Genomic DNA, 18,848 nt, shown 5'->3' with positions numbered 1-18,848 from the left:
CCTCTCAAATGAATTGAGCAAGTCACTAGTTTCTTGGTCATCCGTTGTCTCCCTTTCAAATGTGGGTTTCCTTGACCTTTGTGCTGACCCCCACCATAGATCCATTGGCCCTTCAGCATCGAAGTCTTGGATTGGCCAGACTAATACATTTCTAATGTTAAATAAATGAAAACCATTCACAGTTAAAGGTGGTAAGTTTGAGAAATCGGCTCGAGATACACTTTTTGTTATATTCAGGGCTGCACATAACTGGTGCGCAGGTGCGCATACGCACCTCCGCCAAAAAAAGAGCACAGTGTCATTTGAAAAAAGGTGCATTTGCGTACCAACATTGAAAGAGAGAGAGGGGAGAGAAGGGAGAAGAGAAAAGAGAAGAGAGAGAGAGAGAAATATATTTGCGAGTTGCATATGAATCTATGATATGAACTCAGGGCCGGCCCGTAGCACTGGCGTAATAGATGTTCGCCTAGGGCGCCAGATCTGGGGAGGCGCTGCGCTGGCAGTTCTAGGAGGGAAAAAAACCTTTTTGACCGTTGGTGCTCATCCTAATTTTCGGCCTTGATGTAACAATATTCATAATTAAGTAAATGTAACACCCTTTTCACCCCGGTTACACGTTTCATTTGCCCTGTACGATGGGCGCTGTAAGTGATGAAAATGGGGGATGTTGGCTTATCTGGCGCCCGCAGCCACAATGCGAGTGAGCGAGGAAGAGAGGGAGGGTGCACCGGTACCGGCGCTGTTGTTATTAGAATCTGGTGCTAGCTGCTTTAACGGATATAAGAAGAAAATGTTTCTACAATAATGTGGAGGGAGAGTCCTCCCAGTCAGACTGAGAGGCTGATAACTACAGCTCAGTGAGGTAAAGGACTCTTGAGTGTTTAGATAGTTCACTTTAGTCTAAGTTCAAACGGTTTGGTCACAATTTATGTAAACACATATTTCCAAGGCACTCCTTTATAATTATTGGGATAAAACAGGTTTGAAATCATTCCAATGTATACTATAGGACAGTAACCACAAATATCCTTTAAAACTGGAGAGATAAAAAAAAATGCATAAATAAATAAATGTTAAGGTAAAATAAGATATGAATGAACAACATAAATAAAATAAGTTACATTAATTTGTTATTGGTTATGTTCACATACTTATTTGATTACATCCACTTTTCTAAGATGACAACAGACTTTCGACCCAAAACCAGCTGTTGACTTGTGGTTGCAGACTCAACCAGAGAGAAAGAAGTAGGCCTACATCATCAGCTACCATGTCTGACAGAGAGGAAGACAGTGAGGAGAACAGTCAGGAGGGAAGTGATGACAGCTTGTAGGATTACTGGTCGTGCTAATGTTGTCTTGTGTTCACCTCTGCATGTGTGTCTTGTGTTCACCTCTGCATGTGTGTTCTGTGTTAACCTCTGCATGTGTGTTCTGTGTTCACCTCTGCATGTGTGTTCAGCGCGTGTGTCTGGCAAATAAAGTCAAGACCCCCTCAAAAGTTACGGTTTATTTCATTTTAAGGATGAGCACCAAGCAACATCTCCAGGTGCTCCTTTGAGAACCAGGGCAAAAAAGTTATGTGCACCCCTGGTTATATTCTATGGAATGCTCTTAACATCCCGATAGCAATTAATATCTTAAAAAATCCATAAAAAAATGTCATCTGTGGAAGCCGTAGCGCTGTAAAAAGCACGACCAGCCGGCCCGGCTAAAATAACTGGATGGCCTACCTGCCTTCCATCTGTGCACTAACTTATCTCGTGCCCTCATTGGTCATGTGCGCATTCGTGTGTGTTGAAGGAGGGGCTCTGTAAGGAAGTGGCAGATTTGTTCCGGCTGTGTATTTTCTAATTCTAGCGCACTCGAGCTGGTTTCTCCAAAATTACCTACCCCACCTTTAAGAATTAGATATTAATTATTAATGCTGTACATTTCCTTTAATATGTCTAACTATATTTAAAATGTGTTACCTTTTTATAGAAGTGATTATATTTGTATGCCAATATTTTCCTATGGTAAAGTTTTGTTTAGCACTTTTATTTTGGTAGTAATTAGATCGGGACTCTTATTTTGAAGGAACTTTTACCGGAAGTGAATCGACAAAGGAAATATACATATATATTTCGCCTCCCAAGACTTCACACATTTCCTCTTTGCTTTTCGTTCGGGTTCATCTTGCGCTTTATCAGTTGAATCACTTTGAACGATTCGTTTGAGAAGTTGACGGGTTGGCTAAACTTTTTAACGCACAGTCAAACAACTTAATTTGCTTCGCCATTTTTTGTAAAACAAACACACGGCGCACACGAGTAAACGTGCATGGCTTTCTGGCTCCGTAATCACACCAATGCACGTGCAACTTAAGTATCAGGTTCCGACTGGTCACAACAATAATTAAATATTACTCTTAATACAACAAATATTTAACATTTATCTATTTTGGGGTGCACATTTTGCTGTTTGCTGTCCTTATTTCTTCATGTTAAAAACTGGTTGCCACTGATGGGAACCAAAGGCCAAGAAGTGGTTGACATTTTTTCTGAATGGTTGCCAATGGCAACCTGGCAACCGTTACTGTCGAGCCCTGAATATTTACATATGTATGCACCTGTATCGACGTGCTAGGCACCCAACTCATGCAGTAAATCCCATCTGTGTGACGCTCATAATGTTCAGTCTCTTGACAAGGAGGTGTTGATTTAGCTCCACTGTTTTAATATTAGGGCCAACGTTAGCAAGGGCTGGGGAATTATAGGATTGTGTTCAATTGGCAGATGTTTTTATTATCATTAAGTTTAGGTTTGACCTACTTCCCTAATCTCATTGTAACTACCATACTGTGCAGACTCCAGCTACATAGACGGATAACGGAGGACTATTCTATTTAAATAATGCAAAACAAGAGGTGCCATCATTAAGTCTGAAAATATAAAAAAATATTCCCAATGGAGAACACAGAGTAAAAGTAATGTATATATGTGTTCTATATCTATGATGTTGTGATTGCAGCAATATTAACTGCAGTCGGTGGGATCTATTTGAGCTGCTTTGCAAGCACCCTGTCACTCAAACAGTGACAATAACTTTCTTCAGACGACACCTCCCTGTAGCCATGCAGCTCACAATAGCCAGAGGCCTTATTCAATTAGAGTGCAACCGTACAGCAGCTACAGATTCTTGTTTGGCTCTTCCTGACTCAGTTTTAATAAGAACCCTATTTAGCAGATGCAGATTTGTAGGTCAACATCTTGTTTAATCTAATGACAGGGTGTATGACACTAAAGCCAAATGTCAGATGGTCTACATTACTAAATAAAAGACCAGGAGAGCGATGTCCCTCTATTACAATGAGTTCATTTATTTGATTCCTATTAGCACTTCACCAAAGCTATTCAGAGCTGCCATGTTTCTCCAAAAAGAACAAAATGTCACAATTTCCACGTATCAAAATACAGAGAAAGGAAGAAAATCTTAACATTAAGAAACCTATGACCAAAAAATGACTTTTAGATGATTGAAATAGTTGCTGATTATCTTTTAGTCGTACAACTAAGCGTTTCCGCTCCAATACAAATCCCATTCATGAATGTCAGCTGTTTGTAGGGCTGTACCCGAATATCCGAATATTCGTTCGTTGGAGTACTATTCGGGTTTCAATTTCGTTATTCGGATATTCGTTTTTTTTGGTTTTTTTCGGGGTTTTTTGAATTTTTTGAAAACTCCAATATCAACGTAAGAGCTTGTGCCTCTTTGGGGGGTGCTAACACTTAACCATACACTTTATCGTTTACTTTCTCCGTTTGTATATGTAGATATGACTTTTTCTCCGTTAATCTCCGTCACGTTGTTTCCATAGCAACAACAACTTCCTGTCAACAGCGCTAACTCTCCTTCAAAATAAAAGCATATCCATACAAAATAGGAAGCCAAGCCAAATATTCGAATATTAGCAGCAGTGAATATTCGAATATTCGCTGCTGATCACTACCGAATATCCGGAGCACGAAAAATGGTATTCGGGACAGCCCTAGCTGTTTGCATCACAATGTAACTTTAACAACATATATAGGGACACCATGGTATGCCATCATGGATTTAAGTTTGACCTACACTTCAGCAATGTGCACACACATGGATGTATCCTTCTGTTTGACTGCCAATTTTGATATGTGGCCGTCATGTCTTGCAGTTCAGTCAATCGATAGAGTTCATGTTTTGCGAGCTTTCTGCTTTCTTCGGATGTCTCGCTTTTGAAACATCTTGAAAAGTACAAGATAAGCTTTTGTGCTATCCCCTCCCTCGCTCTTCACACGTACAGACAGCGGATCAATAGCAACCTCCTCCCCCTATCTTACATAATAAACACCAAGGCCTAAACAGCAACAGCCTCCATTCCACCTGTGACGCCTGCAGCAATAGATTCTTATGGGGGAAGAGGTGGTAAGAAAGGATGGGAAACTAAAAATAAGAGGAGCGATACCGAAAGAACAAACACAAATAAACAAAGAGCAGAAAGAGGCAAGACAGAGGGGAGAACTGAGTGTATCCCTCTTGGCTCATATTTCAAAGCTCTGAAGGATGTTTTTGAGGAAAACTCCATCAAAATGCATCCGTAGAGAAATATTGCAAGCCATTCTGAATAGGAAGAAGTCGACACAGGTGAAGGTACTTAGACCGCACATAATGCTTTTCCAAATGACATCTTGACCTCAGATTCATATAATATGATGTGCTTTGAACTGACCACAGTCGTAGTGACACTGATGAAGTCGTAAACATGACCCACCTGACCTCTTAATGACCTCATCTACTGGCTTTACAAAGACAAATAATATAAACTGCAGTGTTTCCCACAGAATTGAAATATACTTGTGGTGGTAGCAGAGAACGGCGGGGGGGGGCTAGCGGAGTTGCTGCAGACCCTTCACGCGATAGCAGAGCGAACAGGTACAGGTGGGGTAGTTAATTGATCACAGATAGCGTCGGGCTCGCGGACAGATAACAAAAGATTAAACCTAAATGGGTTGCGAAATATACCCTGAAACTACTGTGTGAGGAGAACAAAAGAAGGGATACCTGCTGCACGCCCCACACACACACACACACACACACACACACACACACACACAAACTCTGTTCCTCCCAAAGACGCCCACAAAGCGTAAAGTGTCAGCTGGCTGTGGAAGTGTGCTTATTTGTTCCTCCTGACCGACAGGAAATAAGGAGTCAACCGGGGACCTCACTTCCTCTTAGACCCGACTAACCTGACGTCTATCACACACTCCCACACAAACACATTCACACTTTCCCCTCCTCCATCGCTTCCTCACCTCTAATAGTCATGCGTGTGCACACACACACACAATCCATCAGACAGCAAATTCTCTTCTAAGGCATCCAAAATTCAAACTATTTGAATGTGAGATCACATTTGTGATGTTTGACGAGGAAAGAAGCTATAACTGCTGTACTATAAGCATTGCATTTCAAGTTTAAAATAGATCAAGATCCTCAGGTCGAATGCTAAAGTAACAGAGCGTGCAATAATTATTCTGGTCTCAAACATTCCCTAATACAAATGTATTCACAAAAATATAGTTTTTGTGTGAACTGCAAGCAAAACGCTGCCAAATCAGCGGCAGATAATACAAATGTAAAAAACAGACTTAAGATTCATAAGTGGTGAGAGAGGTGGAGAAGTCCCTGTAAGGTTGTGCTGCGTGGACGATGGTAATCAGTTAGACGAGGATCCTCATTCACCCTCTCCTCATTACAACATGGTTAAGCAAATGTCTGCTTTAAATGTTTGACACTGATGAGACACAACGACTTTGTGTGTGTGTACGGTTGTGTGCGTGTTTGAGCGTGTGTGTGCGCAGTTGTAAGGCTGCATGCTAGTCTATTTGATTTGGATTTTAACATCACGCTCAGAACTCTCCCAGTCCACAGCCCGGTATCCAAACGTCCTATCAGTGACCTCAATTCACTTAAGCATGCCCATTGGTCCAATCACCATCAAGCTATGGCTTAGTTGGGCCAATGACATGAGTCATATCAAACCTAATCACACTGATAGATCCACTAAGTGGGTCAGCAAGTTCTTTGCTTGGCCTAGTTGAAGAAAACTTTTCAAACATATGGTAAGAAACACATTTTTAATCGAGCCACATTTTAAAGGTCCCATGTCATGGCCATTTCTACTGATCATAATTCCATTGTTGAGGTCGACTAGAATAGATTTATATTGTGAAATTTTCCAAACTCACATTGGTTTCTCATACAGCATCTCTGTAAAGTATGTGTATTCACTCTCTGTTGTAAACGGCTTGTTGGAGCTCCTGCTGCCCTGTGAGCCCACTGTGCTCTGATTGGTCAGCTCGCCCACTATGTTCTGATGAGTCTACCACCGTTACAGCGGAACATCAGTGATTATGCGTTAGCAACCAGAAAATGACACCAGTAAGGACAAACAGATGAGAATGCTGCGTGGGGTCTGGGTGCCGTGTTGGCGGGACGTTGTGCGGCTCGCTGCTGCGAGGAGCGGACAATTTGAGCTGGGTTCATTTCCTGCTTGCTTTGTGGGGTCTGCAAGACAGCGAGACATCGCTGCGAGACATCGCTGCGAGACATCGCTGCGAGGCTCCACTAGCAACCCCCCAGCACGTCACAGTTTTGCCGCTGAGAGTGTGTACGTGTGTGCGTGTGAGGAGCTCCACGGACATTTGGGTATGGGCACGTCACTGTACCCAGGAAGAAAACAATGGAAAAAGAGAAATGTCCAACGAGGCGTTCTGGGGCAACATAGACAGGTATTTTCTGTGTTCGAGTTTTACTCGCTACAGGGTGTACTTTGAGGGTTTGTGACTTTGCAGACCGTTTACATGCATACAAACCATCATAACACACAAGGGGACGGGTATTAACCGGAAAAGCATGACATGGGACCTTTAATGCAATTACCTTGGGCAAGGTTAGCAATAATGACGACCAATGTAATATTTTTTCATTACACATTGGCTACTTATTGAACATTATCATCATCCAAATAGCAACGGCGACAAAATCATCCTCCACGTATTTTAAACCTAATGGTCCATTTGGCTGTTGTTATGTGAACCCTTTCTGACTTTGAACATTTTGATGTTTTAATGTCCGTGAAGGTCATTTTTGTTGCTAATTTTTTTTACAAAATGATGTTGAAAATCTCGTAAATGCACGGCTGTCGAAATGACATGCTATTCTCAGAAAATCCTGAACAGCTGGAAAGGAATTAGTGATATAGAATACAATTTGCATTTTGATACACAGTCAAATGTGACCCATCCTTGACTTCAGTCAGAATATAAAGTCTTGAATGAGGCTCTGTCTATCCATGCTGGAAATGTGAATCAGTCAAACAGCTGAGGAGCAGAACCTACTCAGCGACAGGGTGTGTGTGTGTGTGCGTGTGCGTGTGCGTGTGTGTGTGTGTGTGTGTGTGTGTGTGTGTGTGTGTGTGTGTGTGTGTGTGTGTGTGTGTGTGTGTGTGTGTGTGTGTGTGTGTGTGTGTGTGTGTGTGTGTGTGTGTGTGTGTGTGGTAGGGAGGGTAATAAGTTATGAATAAAGAAGGGAGAGTGAATAGGTGAGCAGATGAGAGGTGGAGGAAAAGGGGGAGTAAGAGGAGGAGAGAGACAGTAAAATGCTGCCGTCACTTAAACTCTAAAATGAAAGATCGATGAGCTTATTTAAATGTGCTCCCAGAGACGAGAGTTGGCTCATATAAAGCCTCGCATTTATGAGGAGGGGTGTGGGCATCGATTGACTGAGAGAAAGAGAGCAAGAGAGAGTGAAACGGGGAGAGGAACAGAGGGGGAGGAGGGAGAGCGAGAAAAGGGGCGGGGAGAGATCAGAAGGATCAACCTTGGCTCATGAATTTCATCCTATTCCCCCTAAAATAAAATGTCCTAATATATGCTAGGGATAGAGGGGGAGGAACCTGAAAAATCTACAGGCTTCGATTGGCCGCCTGGCACAGATTATCAAATCAATAACCCCCCCCCCCCCACCACACCGCCCCCCAACCACATCCCGCATCTGTTTCACTAATTTTCAATTCACCGCCTACCACCAGCACACTCTGAGGTCCATATTCTCTTGCAACAGGACATTCTCCCCCCCCCCCCCCCCCCCTTCAGCCAAGACAGCTGGAAGGGGCTGTTGGCGTGTCTGAGGGTCGGAAATATGGGATGTGGGTGCTGGTGCTGCTGAGACCTTGACATGAGAAAGAGGGCGAAAGGAGCTGGCGTTGCAGCCTCAACACCACCTCCCACCTCCTCCTCAACACCTAGGGGGGAGGAAGAGGGAGAGAGTGACAAGTGGACTGGGAAAAGAAAGGAGAGGAGAGCAACTTTTGACACACACAGAGGTGTTGTCATACCATCATCATCGATTGAACTGCAGACACAGCTTTCTGAGTGACAAGCATGGTGCGCCGCATTACCTCTCAAAGGTACCACTCCATTTATTTTTCTCTCCCCCCCTTTCTCTGCCACTCCCCTCTCCCTTTTTCTCCTTTTCACCACACTGCCTATCTTCTTCTCACTTTCTCTCCCTGTTTGTTCCCTTTTCTACCTTCTTGCTCTTAAACAGCACACACATTCTCCATGCGTTCACAAATAGCTCACCCCCACCACTAACACACACACACACACACATACAGTATGTATGCACAGACATTCCTAAGAACCCCTCCTCCTCCACATAACCCCAAAGTCTCAGCCTTACATTCAGCCCACCACACCATCTGTGACCCAGAGAAAACTGTGTGGCGACACAAGCCTGACCTTTTCTGACATGATCCATGAGGTGTGCGACTGTGCGCGCACACACACACACACACACACACACAAAAGACTCTCACAGAAGCACACAAATATCCACCGTTTCTCTTCATCACTCTCTCTATAGCTGGAAAAGAAGACTTTTCACAGACAGCTTTGGTCATTGATCGATATCTCATCATGTGCGTCTTCTTTCCTGATGCTGTATTCAGACAGTAATAGCTGAGCCGGGGTTGTAGTAGCTATGGCTGATGCTGTAGTTCTGCTTGAGCCCACTGCTACTATTGTTATTTTTCAAATTGTTATAGAAATAACTGTTGCTATTATTGTAGCTGTACAGTACATGGCTCCATCCAAACTGGTCGAAGCAGATGGCCGTCCATCTCGAGCCAGGTTCTGTTGTTCACTGTTGCAGTGCTTGCTCATTGGGGAATGTAACTTTTGGTCTCTGTAAATGAAGGACCATAGTCTAAACCTGCTTTTTATGAAAAGTGTCTTGAAATCGCTGTTGCTTTATCAATACAAGTCACACTAATCTGGACACCTGCCAGCACAACAGGGTCAACAGTGGACTAATGGAAGGCAACTTAAATGAATACACTGTGTGCCTGCAAGTGTTTGTGCTTTTGTGCCCATTCAAGAGCTGTATTTAAGCAGGTCATTGACTAAGAGGGGATTATCAATGCTCAGAAACTGTAACACCCCTCCCATACATATCCTCAATACCTTAATCCTACAATCATCATCCTAAAATCCATGCATCATAACAATAACATTAATGTAATGCTGTGTACTAGGTACCTTATCCGTCAAATAATCTAACTTAATTTAAAGAAAAGTATTGTTGTTGGCCTTACTCTCCTGCTCAATCCAAACTGGTCTAATGAAAGCTCAGTCTTGTTTACAGTTAATGAGTCATCATATCACTTTTCCCGTGCACTATAGTGCAACTGACAAATTAGTGAGTCATGTCAAGTGTTTTCAGACATTACTGATCTCTACAATGCCTTTAAAATACAGTTTGAATGGATCTTAATGTCATTGTAAATACCATGTAGTGCATCATCTGACATTTGAACCCAGGGCCCCTGGCAGTGAATCTCTTACCTTGTCCGTGCAACATGTGGCAGCTGCTGCTGAGAATGAGCAGCAGCAGGAGCAGCGGCGGACACCGGCTCCCACTCCTGGCCGTCCCGGTGCTCACCATCTCCCGCCGCCTCCCTGCTGCGGGTCCCTCCACACGCTCCGGGGACCCCTGAGGGCAGCACATTCCCGGTTTCATCATGTAGAGAGGTGACCGATAGTGTCCGTGTCCGCTTGTGCTTTGCTGATGTAACTCTCTTTGGAAAGAAGTCCGGTCGAATTGAGAGAGAAACCGGGGCTCGGCTCCTCAGCTCCCGGTGATCGGACCTCAGAGCTCCGGGAGTTCAGCGCTGTCACTGAAGACTGGCTCCCCGCTTTGAATCCCTAGATCCAGTGTCCAACACTCGCTACGCAGCAGGAGAAGGAGGAAGGGGGGGTCGCCTGCCTCACAAGCAGAAAGACTTTCCCTCAATATGTCTTTACGGTGTAGCTGCGCGGTAATCTGTGACTGCTGTGGCGGACTCGGTGTGTTTCTGCGTCCTGCGATACCTCATTTTCATTTGGATTGATCCGAGCAAGGAATTAATACATTTGAGTGTGTGTTTAAGACTTATCGGCTTATTCTCTGCTATCGACCTCAAATCCGCGCTTGTTTTGATGTCTTCACTGGGGATTTGTCCCGCGGATCATATAGCTGTTTAGAGAGTATTAACAGAAAAGCAATAAAACATGTGATTTATCCGTCCATGCTTTGCCCTGTTTGTGTGGGCTCTAAAAAGCAATCCAGTAATTGATTCTGTAAATACCCCTGGTTTTTGAGTACAAGCAAACTGGACCGAGAGTGTGGTGATGTTAAGGTGTGCAGGCTCTTATCAGAAATTAGAAATCATAATTAACTGTTACCCGAGTCTCCGCGGGTCTAAATGATCCGACACTCTCCCAGAAGGGGTTCTCTTCGCTCGGACACAAGATAGGTTAAATTGCCGTAATGCACCGGCTCTCGGATTACACGGAAAAACTACACAACAGGTTAGCAAAAAAAAGACATAACGAGTGACAAGTTTCACAGCAACAACTCTGAGTTTTCGTTCTTCGTTTTTCTGTAAATACACCAGTGAAGAGGAGTTTGAAAGCTTAAAAGTATGAGCCGGTTTGAAGTGGAAAAAACGTCCGTTACAGAGACTTGCTGCTGCGACACCGAAGCCTCTCGCTTTTATCCAGAGTATTCAATGGTCATCCAAAACAGTCCAAGCGGGAACAGAAACGGTTATTACGAAGATGTTTCAACGTTATCTGGTTGTACTACTCACGGGAGTTTTTGGCTAGTTAGCTGCTTTCTAGCCGTTTTCCTTGGTCTCCGGCACCCTGTTGAGGCTTGGGGAGCCGACTGAGGCGATGCGTCGCTCTCAACTGAACACCTGCCACCGTCTACTCGATACACTTGTAGGGGAGAGAGAGGGCACTTGTTCAACCTTATTCAACAGCGTTTTCAGTCTTTAGTGAAAGTAAAAGTCAATATCTAAGTTTCTGTATTGACTTTTTCCGCCGATAATCCACTTTATTTCCTCTGCCTCGATGTTAATCTCTCCCTCGATCTATCCAAAACTCCAAAACTAAACTTCTATTCACTATCATCCGTGGTTGCTGATTGGTCGAGCAGAGTGCTCCCACTGTTCCTATTGGACAGTGCGATTCAGGGGCGGGAACAAAGCCAGCACTAAAAGCGTGGTGGACGGCTCCACCAAACCCCCCCAAAACAGAGAAATGTGTATTTTTTTCTACACATTTTTCTTTAAAAAATAAATAACCATCAACATTTTTGAAGTATTTATATGGTTTTGTTGGAATGGCACTGTATGTAACTAGATTTTACAAACATTTCACTTTGTATCGACTATTTTAGTTTGAACTTTGCTTTGCAGATTCTGGTTAATTATATACAACCAATATATTATTATTTTTATTTTTATTTTTTTATTTTTTTTTTATTTTATTGAACCCTTGTTGTTATTCACAAGCTACTCAGCATTTACATTAAGAGAAATGAAATATTTGTTCTTGAATGGTATTGCTGCTTTTACTTAGGTAAAATATACGAGTACTTTAGCACTTTATTTAGGGTCTTCAAATTAATGTTTGTGTTAATATTTATTTTTAAATAGAGATTTTGTATGTCAAAATACTTGGGAAGGCAGTAGTGGCTTGACTACAATAACAATAAAATAGCCTGCAGGGGTTTAACCTTGCTTACTTCAAAGAACTTTCAAAAAGTGTTATTTTACTGAAGAGAGTCTCTCTGATGCATGACTGGTGGTCCAGCTACACACACATGCTCCATAACAAAATAACTGCCTTGAGCTATATGTTAGTACTACTGATAACCTAGTTTCTTCATGGTGAGGGTCATTAAATGGCACATTAATATTAAAGCCTACAACACAGTGACCTTATCTTGTATTGCATCAATAAATCCTCAGAGGCAGACTTTTCATCTCGAGTGGCCAAATAGTCTGCCCATGCTGTCTAGCTGTACTGCACATTTTCTCCTCAAGAACCTTCAACTTAGCTCCCCCATTTATCTTTTCATCCTGACTCATTTGACAACTTTCTGTTTCAAGTGAAGTGGCTTTGATGCTACTTGAAGTTTCCAGGAAAAGCACCTGCCTCTCAGTTAAAGGTGTTTCTGGATTCCACATTAAAAAAGCAAAATCGCATATCATTTTTCAGACCTGCCTATATTATAATGTATACTAATAAATATAAAAAGTCTAAATTAAGATAATCATGAGAAATGCAGACGACGTCTCACGAATAATAATCAACAGAACCCATACTCACCAAACTGCTGAAAGAAAAAAACAAAATATATTTATCTATACATTTTCTCTTCAATGCAAGGGGGCTTCTAGAGACCTACATGGCTGTATAAAAACATTATTTGATTTGAATTTATATCTTGTTAAAATATGAAATTGTTGAAAAACATTAGGAATATCTTGCGAAAAAAATGCAATTTTTGCAGAATCGCTGATAAAAATCCTAGGTTTTTTGGGATGTTGAACAATATGAGAGATGCACATTTAATTGTTGTCTCTGAATTATGGGCTCAGAACAGTCTCATAATACACACATACACACAGAAGGATTCACACTTGTATTTCATGACCCGCAAAAAGATTCACACTTGTATTTCCGGATCCACACTTGTGTTTTTCAATGCACACACAAATGTGTTCCGTTTCATATACATGTAAATAAAATCCAATTACAGAAAAAGGTTTTACATATGTATTTTTGATCCTCACATATTTGTTTTCCGTTTAAAACCGCTGCACCTGCAAACACAAACCGCTTTCTGTGCACGGATCGCTGTGCATTCGTGTGTGGGTTTTTTGAGACTCCCCTGACGGTCAGCCGATTCGTACTTGTAATTTTTTCTATCTAGAGCAATCAGATGTCTCCTCCATTCTACACTCAAAAAAATGATTCAAGCCCTTCTTAGACTTGACACATTAAAAATTGTTTCACTTTACTTAAATATTTTTATTTAAGAAATAAACCTAAGTATAGTTCATTAGTGTAACACAAATTACATTAATCAATTCACTTATTAAATGTATTTAAGACAGAGCAACTCAAAATGAATTGTTTTCATTGGGGACCGCCCCTTTGCACACCCCCTTTGCGTATGCGCAACATCCGTTCTGTCATTTGCCGCCTTTTGTCTAACACTGACTGTGGAAACTGACTGGGGAAACTGACGGTGGAAAGTCTATTATTTGGTAAGTATTTGTTTTTTCTAGTAGTTTAGAATGTTCCCTGTTTCCAAGTAATGCCTTTTCATAATATCGACAAGAATATTTGAAACCACCTTGTTATATTTTGCTCCGTGTTTAGTTGGGTCTAAACAGCAAGCTAGCTAGCTTGCTAGATATGGTTAGCATTGAATACTGGATAGTAGAGATCATTAGATTATATTACATTAGATTTAACGTTATTGTCATTGAACACAGTACACCGAAATTCAGTTTAAGTTCAACCAAAAAATGCAAAGAGTAATTAAAGTGCATGAGGCAAGCTAGCTAGCCAGATAACTGGTTTGTTAGCTAGCTTGCTAGATACGGTTAGCATTGGATACTGGATAATGGAGATCATTAGATTATATTACATTCGATTTAATGTTATTGTCATTGAACACAGTACACCGAAATTCAGTTTAAATTCAACCAAAAAATGCAAAGAGTAATTCAAGTGAATGAGGTAACAGTATAGGAGGCAGAGCCTGCATGCAGCCCAGCAAGGGCTGCCATTTTCTATCATAAAGCTCAGCAGGTGTGTCCATCTCTCTCCTGGCCTTAGTGCAGGCAGGCAGAGGAGGACAGGCGGAGCCACTCGTTTCTGTAGGAGTTCAGTTGAGTTTAGTTTTTTACTGCCAAATATTTAATATAAATAATGAGATAATATATATGTGAATCTTGTATGGGTTACTTCACTCACAAGCAGGCACCCAGAGTTGTGCAGAAACGTTTTTTGGGTTGTGCAATCTTAGGCAATTATGTGTTTTCTGTGAAAATTCAAATATATAAGCATTTTAATCACACCTCTAAAATATATTTATGTTGTCTTTTGCAGTTTGATCAGCATTAACAAGCACCTTGTGGAAACCTCTTATTTATGGTAAGTACACGGCTACTTTCACAATACTTGCATAAGCTGATCTGTGACATTGTCAGTTGTTCAGTGTCAATTGCTAATTCTATTTTTTCTCTTTTTCAGGTTATGCATGTGGCAAACACTGCAGTTTGGAACTAGCTAGCAGGTATTTGTTGTTAAAACATTTCCAGCAGACACATGCACATTTAAGGGGCAGTTAAACTGTACAAATATTTTTATGTTCATCTTTGATATAATCCTAATGTGTTTCTTTCACCTTGTTTCTGCTCTAGATTAAAAGGTGTTCCATAACGGCAGGTCGGGCGCTTCTGCGCATCATCTTTGCCGACCAGTCTGACTCTAGACAACTGACCCTGGATTCGGGAATCCCAGCAACAGTTGAAGAACTGCACACATTTGTCAAGACATCTCTTCAATTGAAAGAGGACTTCCGTCTGCAATACATGAATGTTGACTTTAACGAGTTCATGAATCTTACATCAGTGTCTGAAATTCAGGATAAAAGCACACTGAAAGTAATTTACTCTCCTATATTGTCAAATATTGAGCCCTCCATCACTTTGTACACAGTTGACTCATTTGATAAGACCTCAATTACTGGAAGCTCAGAGCCTCTAATCCCTGAATCATCAATAGCCTCATGCTGCAGTGATGATATGGTGTATACGTCAACCCCGCATCCATCCCCTGAAGCTCAGGCCTCACAATTGTTATCCTGGCCCACAGTTTTTGTGGTTCCTAAGCTCACCTACGAGGCTGAATTTGAGCTTCATCTACAGAATGCAGAGTTTGAGACAACTGGTACATACTTCCAGCCTGGCCTAAAGCTGAAAGGAGTCATTCTTGATGGCCTAGCCCAAGAAATGATCAAATTCACAAAATATCCAAAAGACTATCAGTGTGAAGAGGTAGCTGCAGCGTTGACGAGGGCCCACCCTTGTTTGGGGCAGCTAGGATCCAAGACAGGATTTGGGGGGTGGAAACAGTCTCTTAAGTACAAAATGCAAAACTATCGTACAAAGCTTGGCCGTCTTGGACATCCTGAAATCCTTGTGAATTCCTTAAAGCACAAGAAAACAGGCCAAGGCAAAGCTGCAGCAAACATAAAAAAAACAAGAAAAGCTGAAATAAACTACATTCCTCTGCACCCAAAAGGCGAAACCACAGAAAGCTTGGAGAACGAGAGAATTGCCTTATTGTCAGAACTGAAAAAGCGTGACAATGAAGTGGTGATAAAAGCAAAAATGGAAAAAACCTTCTCCCACAGACGCCTTGAGATTGTGGAGCAAAGGCCTTTGATAGGGGACTTCAAATGCAGATGGCCTGCTCTGTTTCAGCAGAGTGAAGTAAGTACATATTTGTATTTGTTGACAGTCTTTTATTATTATCCTTTGTGATTCATGTCTACATCCTTGCATGGTTGTGATTCTAATAAACAAGTAACAATTGGTTGTATTGTGCTTGTTAATAATATTTTTAAGGTGAATGCGGAGTTTTTGAGGATCACAACATCACCACTTCAATCAAAGTTCATGTGGCAGCTGGACCACTTCTCAGACAAGCTCTTGAAGGTCTTCAAGACCAAAGGAGGACTAAAGGGCCACAAAATCAAGGAAGCCCGTGCAATATCAGATTTGGTTAGTATAAATGCAGAGAACCTCGTTTTTCACTGTATTGTTTTTGTCCATGCTGATATGAACACATTTAAGAAATTGTCTGCTTTTATAGTGTTTTTAAGGCAATAGCTTATTGTGGAAATGTAGGGGTAAGGAGTCCTGCTTAGGGACACACACGACAGATACAGCCCTCTACTTTGTAGACCTTCTCTGTTGCACATGCATTGTGCTTAATTGTCTTTGATTTATCGCCCCTGCTTTAGTTTGAAAACATCCACATCAAGAGGGGGTGCATCCTGCGAAGCATCGCGATCTACCTCAACGAGGATCCAGACTCTTTTTTTAAGGAGTATCAGGTATGTTTATCACAATATGTTTTCAATGTAGTGGTTAACAGTGTTACCCACAATTATAACCACCATTACTTACATTTATAATAAGAAAATTCTATGGCACACAACCCTATCCCTGCTTACATCTAAATATCTTATCACATATCATAAATACATGCATAAATAAATAAATGTATACATTAATATAGGAATGAATATATGTAAGAATGAATAAATACAGAAATAAAAAAATAATAATAAATAGATACAGAAGTAATTTCATCGGGCAAGTGTTAAAATAAATATAGAAAAAAGTGAATTAATACATTTATACAGATATAAATACATCTATAAATTAACATAGGAATACAATTGATAAATACAAATGTGAATTAAAACATGAATATATCTGGAAATAAATACAAATAATAAATGAATGCTGAAATAAATATTTACATTTATATATAAATACATCTATAAATGAATAAATAAATATGGACATGAATACATATGTAAGAACTTATAAATAATTGAATAAATACATAAATAAATGCTGAAATATATTAATCAATAGATTCATGTTTAAAAAGGTATGTGAATGCAGCAATTACTAAATTGTTAAAGGAATAATTACATAATCACATAAATCAAGGAAATAAATTATTAAATAATAAATAATCAAATACATATCGAAATAAGTAGGTAAATGCATAATTAACTACAGGAATAACAACAAATTACATGATTAAGTAGGGATGTAAACAAATAACTTAATACCTGAATTAATAAATAAGATAAAGTTGATAATCAAACAGAACATACAGGAATATATCTTTATAACTTATTTATGTAAACATTTTCTTACAAGCTTAATTTAGTTCTGTGTTGGAGGTCCTAACCTTCTCTGATATCACTCAGGACATTTTTGTCCAAATTGGTAATTTTTCACATCAGATTTGGCTATAATGATTTTGTGTTTTTTCTAGATACTTTTTGGAATTTCAATTTTTCTAATCGGTCTCGAATACACTGTGTACAAATTACCCTAATTGTCCATTTAAAAAATGTCCCCCACACTTCCCAAAAAGTGTGGGGGAAAAATATTTAAATATAATATTGTTATCATATCATTTTATCATTCAAGTTTTTGAAAGTCGACATTTTTATCCTGAGTGGCCAGATTGGGTAGTACATTTGAGTGATACCAGAGGGTTAGTCTAAAACTGTTTGATCAATGAGGAGAGCCACATAAGTAAATCTGCTTCTATAAAATGTAGTAATTCAGGTTTTAGTTAACACATGTGTTGTATGCTTGTGTCTTTGTTCAGGCCTCTGCCTCTGAAGATGCCAAGAGGGACATGGCAAACACAGTCATGGGCATATACACACTTCAAAGAGATGTGGATGGGCAGCCAGAGGACGTGGGAATTGTCATCGAAGGCAATATAGTCATGGACAACTTGGGCAGCGTGATTGTGGGGTTTGTCATGCTATTGGGACTTATTTATGCCCTGGATTTGAGCTTTCCGGACAACCTCAAACACACCTTCGAGTTCATGCAGAAGGTAGTGATGAATCTGGATGGGCACAAGCTGAATGGTAAAATCGAAAGTCTGAAGATCAAGAAGTTCGATTGAAATGTGAAAAAGAAGTGACTCATGAGTTCATTGTTGTCATTTTATTCACGAGTTTCCTAATCAGAGCAGATTGAGCCGTTATATCAATCATTTGTGCTTTTCTGTATTTGTTTCAACACACTGTAACACTATTTCCATATGTTGGTGTTTGCAGTGCACTCTTCATGTTATGTGTTATTGTCCTGTTAGAAGAGCAGTGCATACCCCTGTTATATTGTATTCATTGTATTTGGCAAAGGGAGATTTGTAAGTTAATTATAGGAGTTCCATTTCTCTGCCATTTTAAAAATGGTATTATCTTTCAGAAATGTTTTTCATCTTTCAGTGTGAATTCATTCATTTTAAAACACTATGGAATGGAGGATTGTTTTGAATAATGTGAATTTAAAAATTAAAAAAACTAAACCATGTTTTCTCATGTGTAACACATTTTTATTAAATTATATTTAACCTCATTATTTCATTTTCAATTAATTAAATAGGATTTAGGTGGACTAGCATTATCTAAATTCATAAAGGTAATGTTATCATTTTACTTAAACTCTATTTGAAAAATTTGAGTTGGACTAACTCATTTACATTATACTGCATGGATGCCATTAGTTTGAGTTTGTGCCACATATATTTATTGGATGGAAAACCTGCCAACAATAAAATTGAGTTAATCCAATGAGTTATTTCTTTG

General features: G+C 40.3%; 2 protein-coding genes across 2 annotated transcripts in view; one reads left to right on the top strand and one right to left on the bottom strand.

The window, feature by feature from the left end:
• LOC117556124 (protein sidekick-1-like) overlaps nt 1-11,491 on the bottom strand; it is a 276,166-nt gene extending 264,675 nt beyond the window's left edge. Inside the window, 1 exon segment of the mRNA XM_034231352.1 lies at nt 9,929-11,491. Coding sequence (XP_034087243.1) covers nt 9,929-10,106 — 178 coding nt within the window. The 5' untranslated portion in view covers nt 10,107-11,491.
• A 3,382-nt stretch (nt 11,492-14,873) lies between these two features.
• Nucleotides 14,874-18,503, top strand: LOC117556194. Its single transcript, XM_034231477.1, has 4 exons — nt 14,874-15,924; nt 16,060-16,215; nt 16,458-16,550; nt 17,855-18,503. Exons 1-4 carry the CDS (start codon nt 15,022-15,024, stop codon nt 18,161-18,163), a joined length of 1,461 nt encoding a protein of 486 aa, XP_034087368.1. The 5' UTR covers nt 14,874-15,021; the 3' UTR covers nt 18,164-18,503.
• The last annotated feature ends 345 nt before the right edge of the window (nt 18,504-18,848 follow it).

Source organism: Gymnodraco acuticeps, unplaced genomic scaffold (assembly GCF_902827175.1).
Source record: "Gymnodraco acuticeps unplaced genomic scaffold, fGymAcu1.1, whole genome shotgun sequence".
NCBI classification, from domain to species: domain Eukaryota; kingdom Metazoa; phylum Chordata; class Actinopteri; order Perciformes; family Bathydraconidae; genus Gymnodraco; species Gymnodraco acuticeps.
The sequence above is the reverse complement of the archived record's forward strand: the minus strand, read 5'-3'. Positions and strand labels throughout refer to the sequence as shown.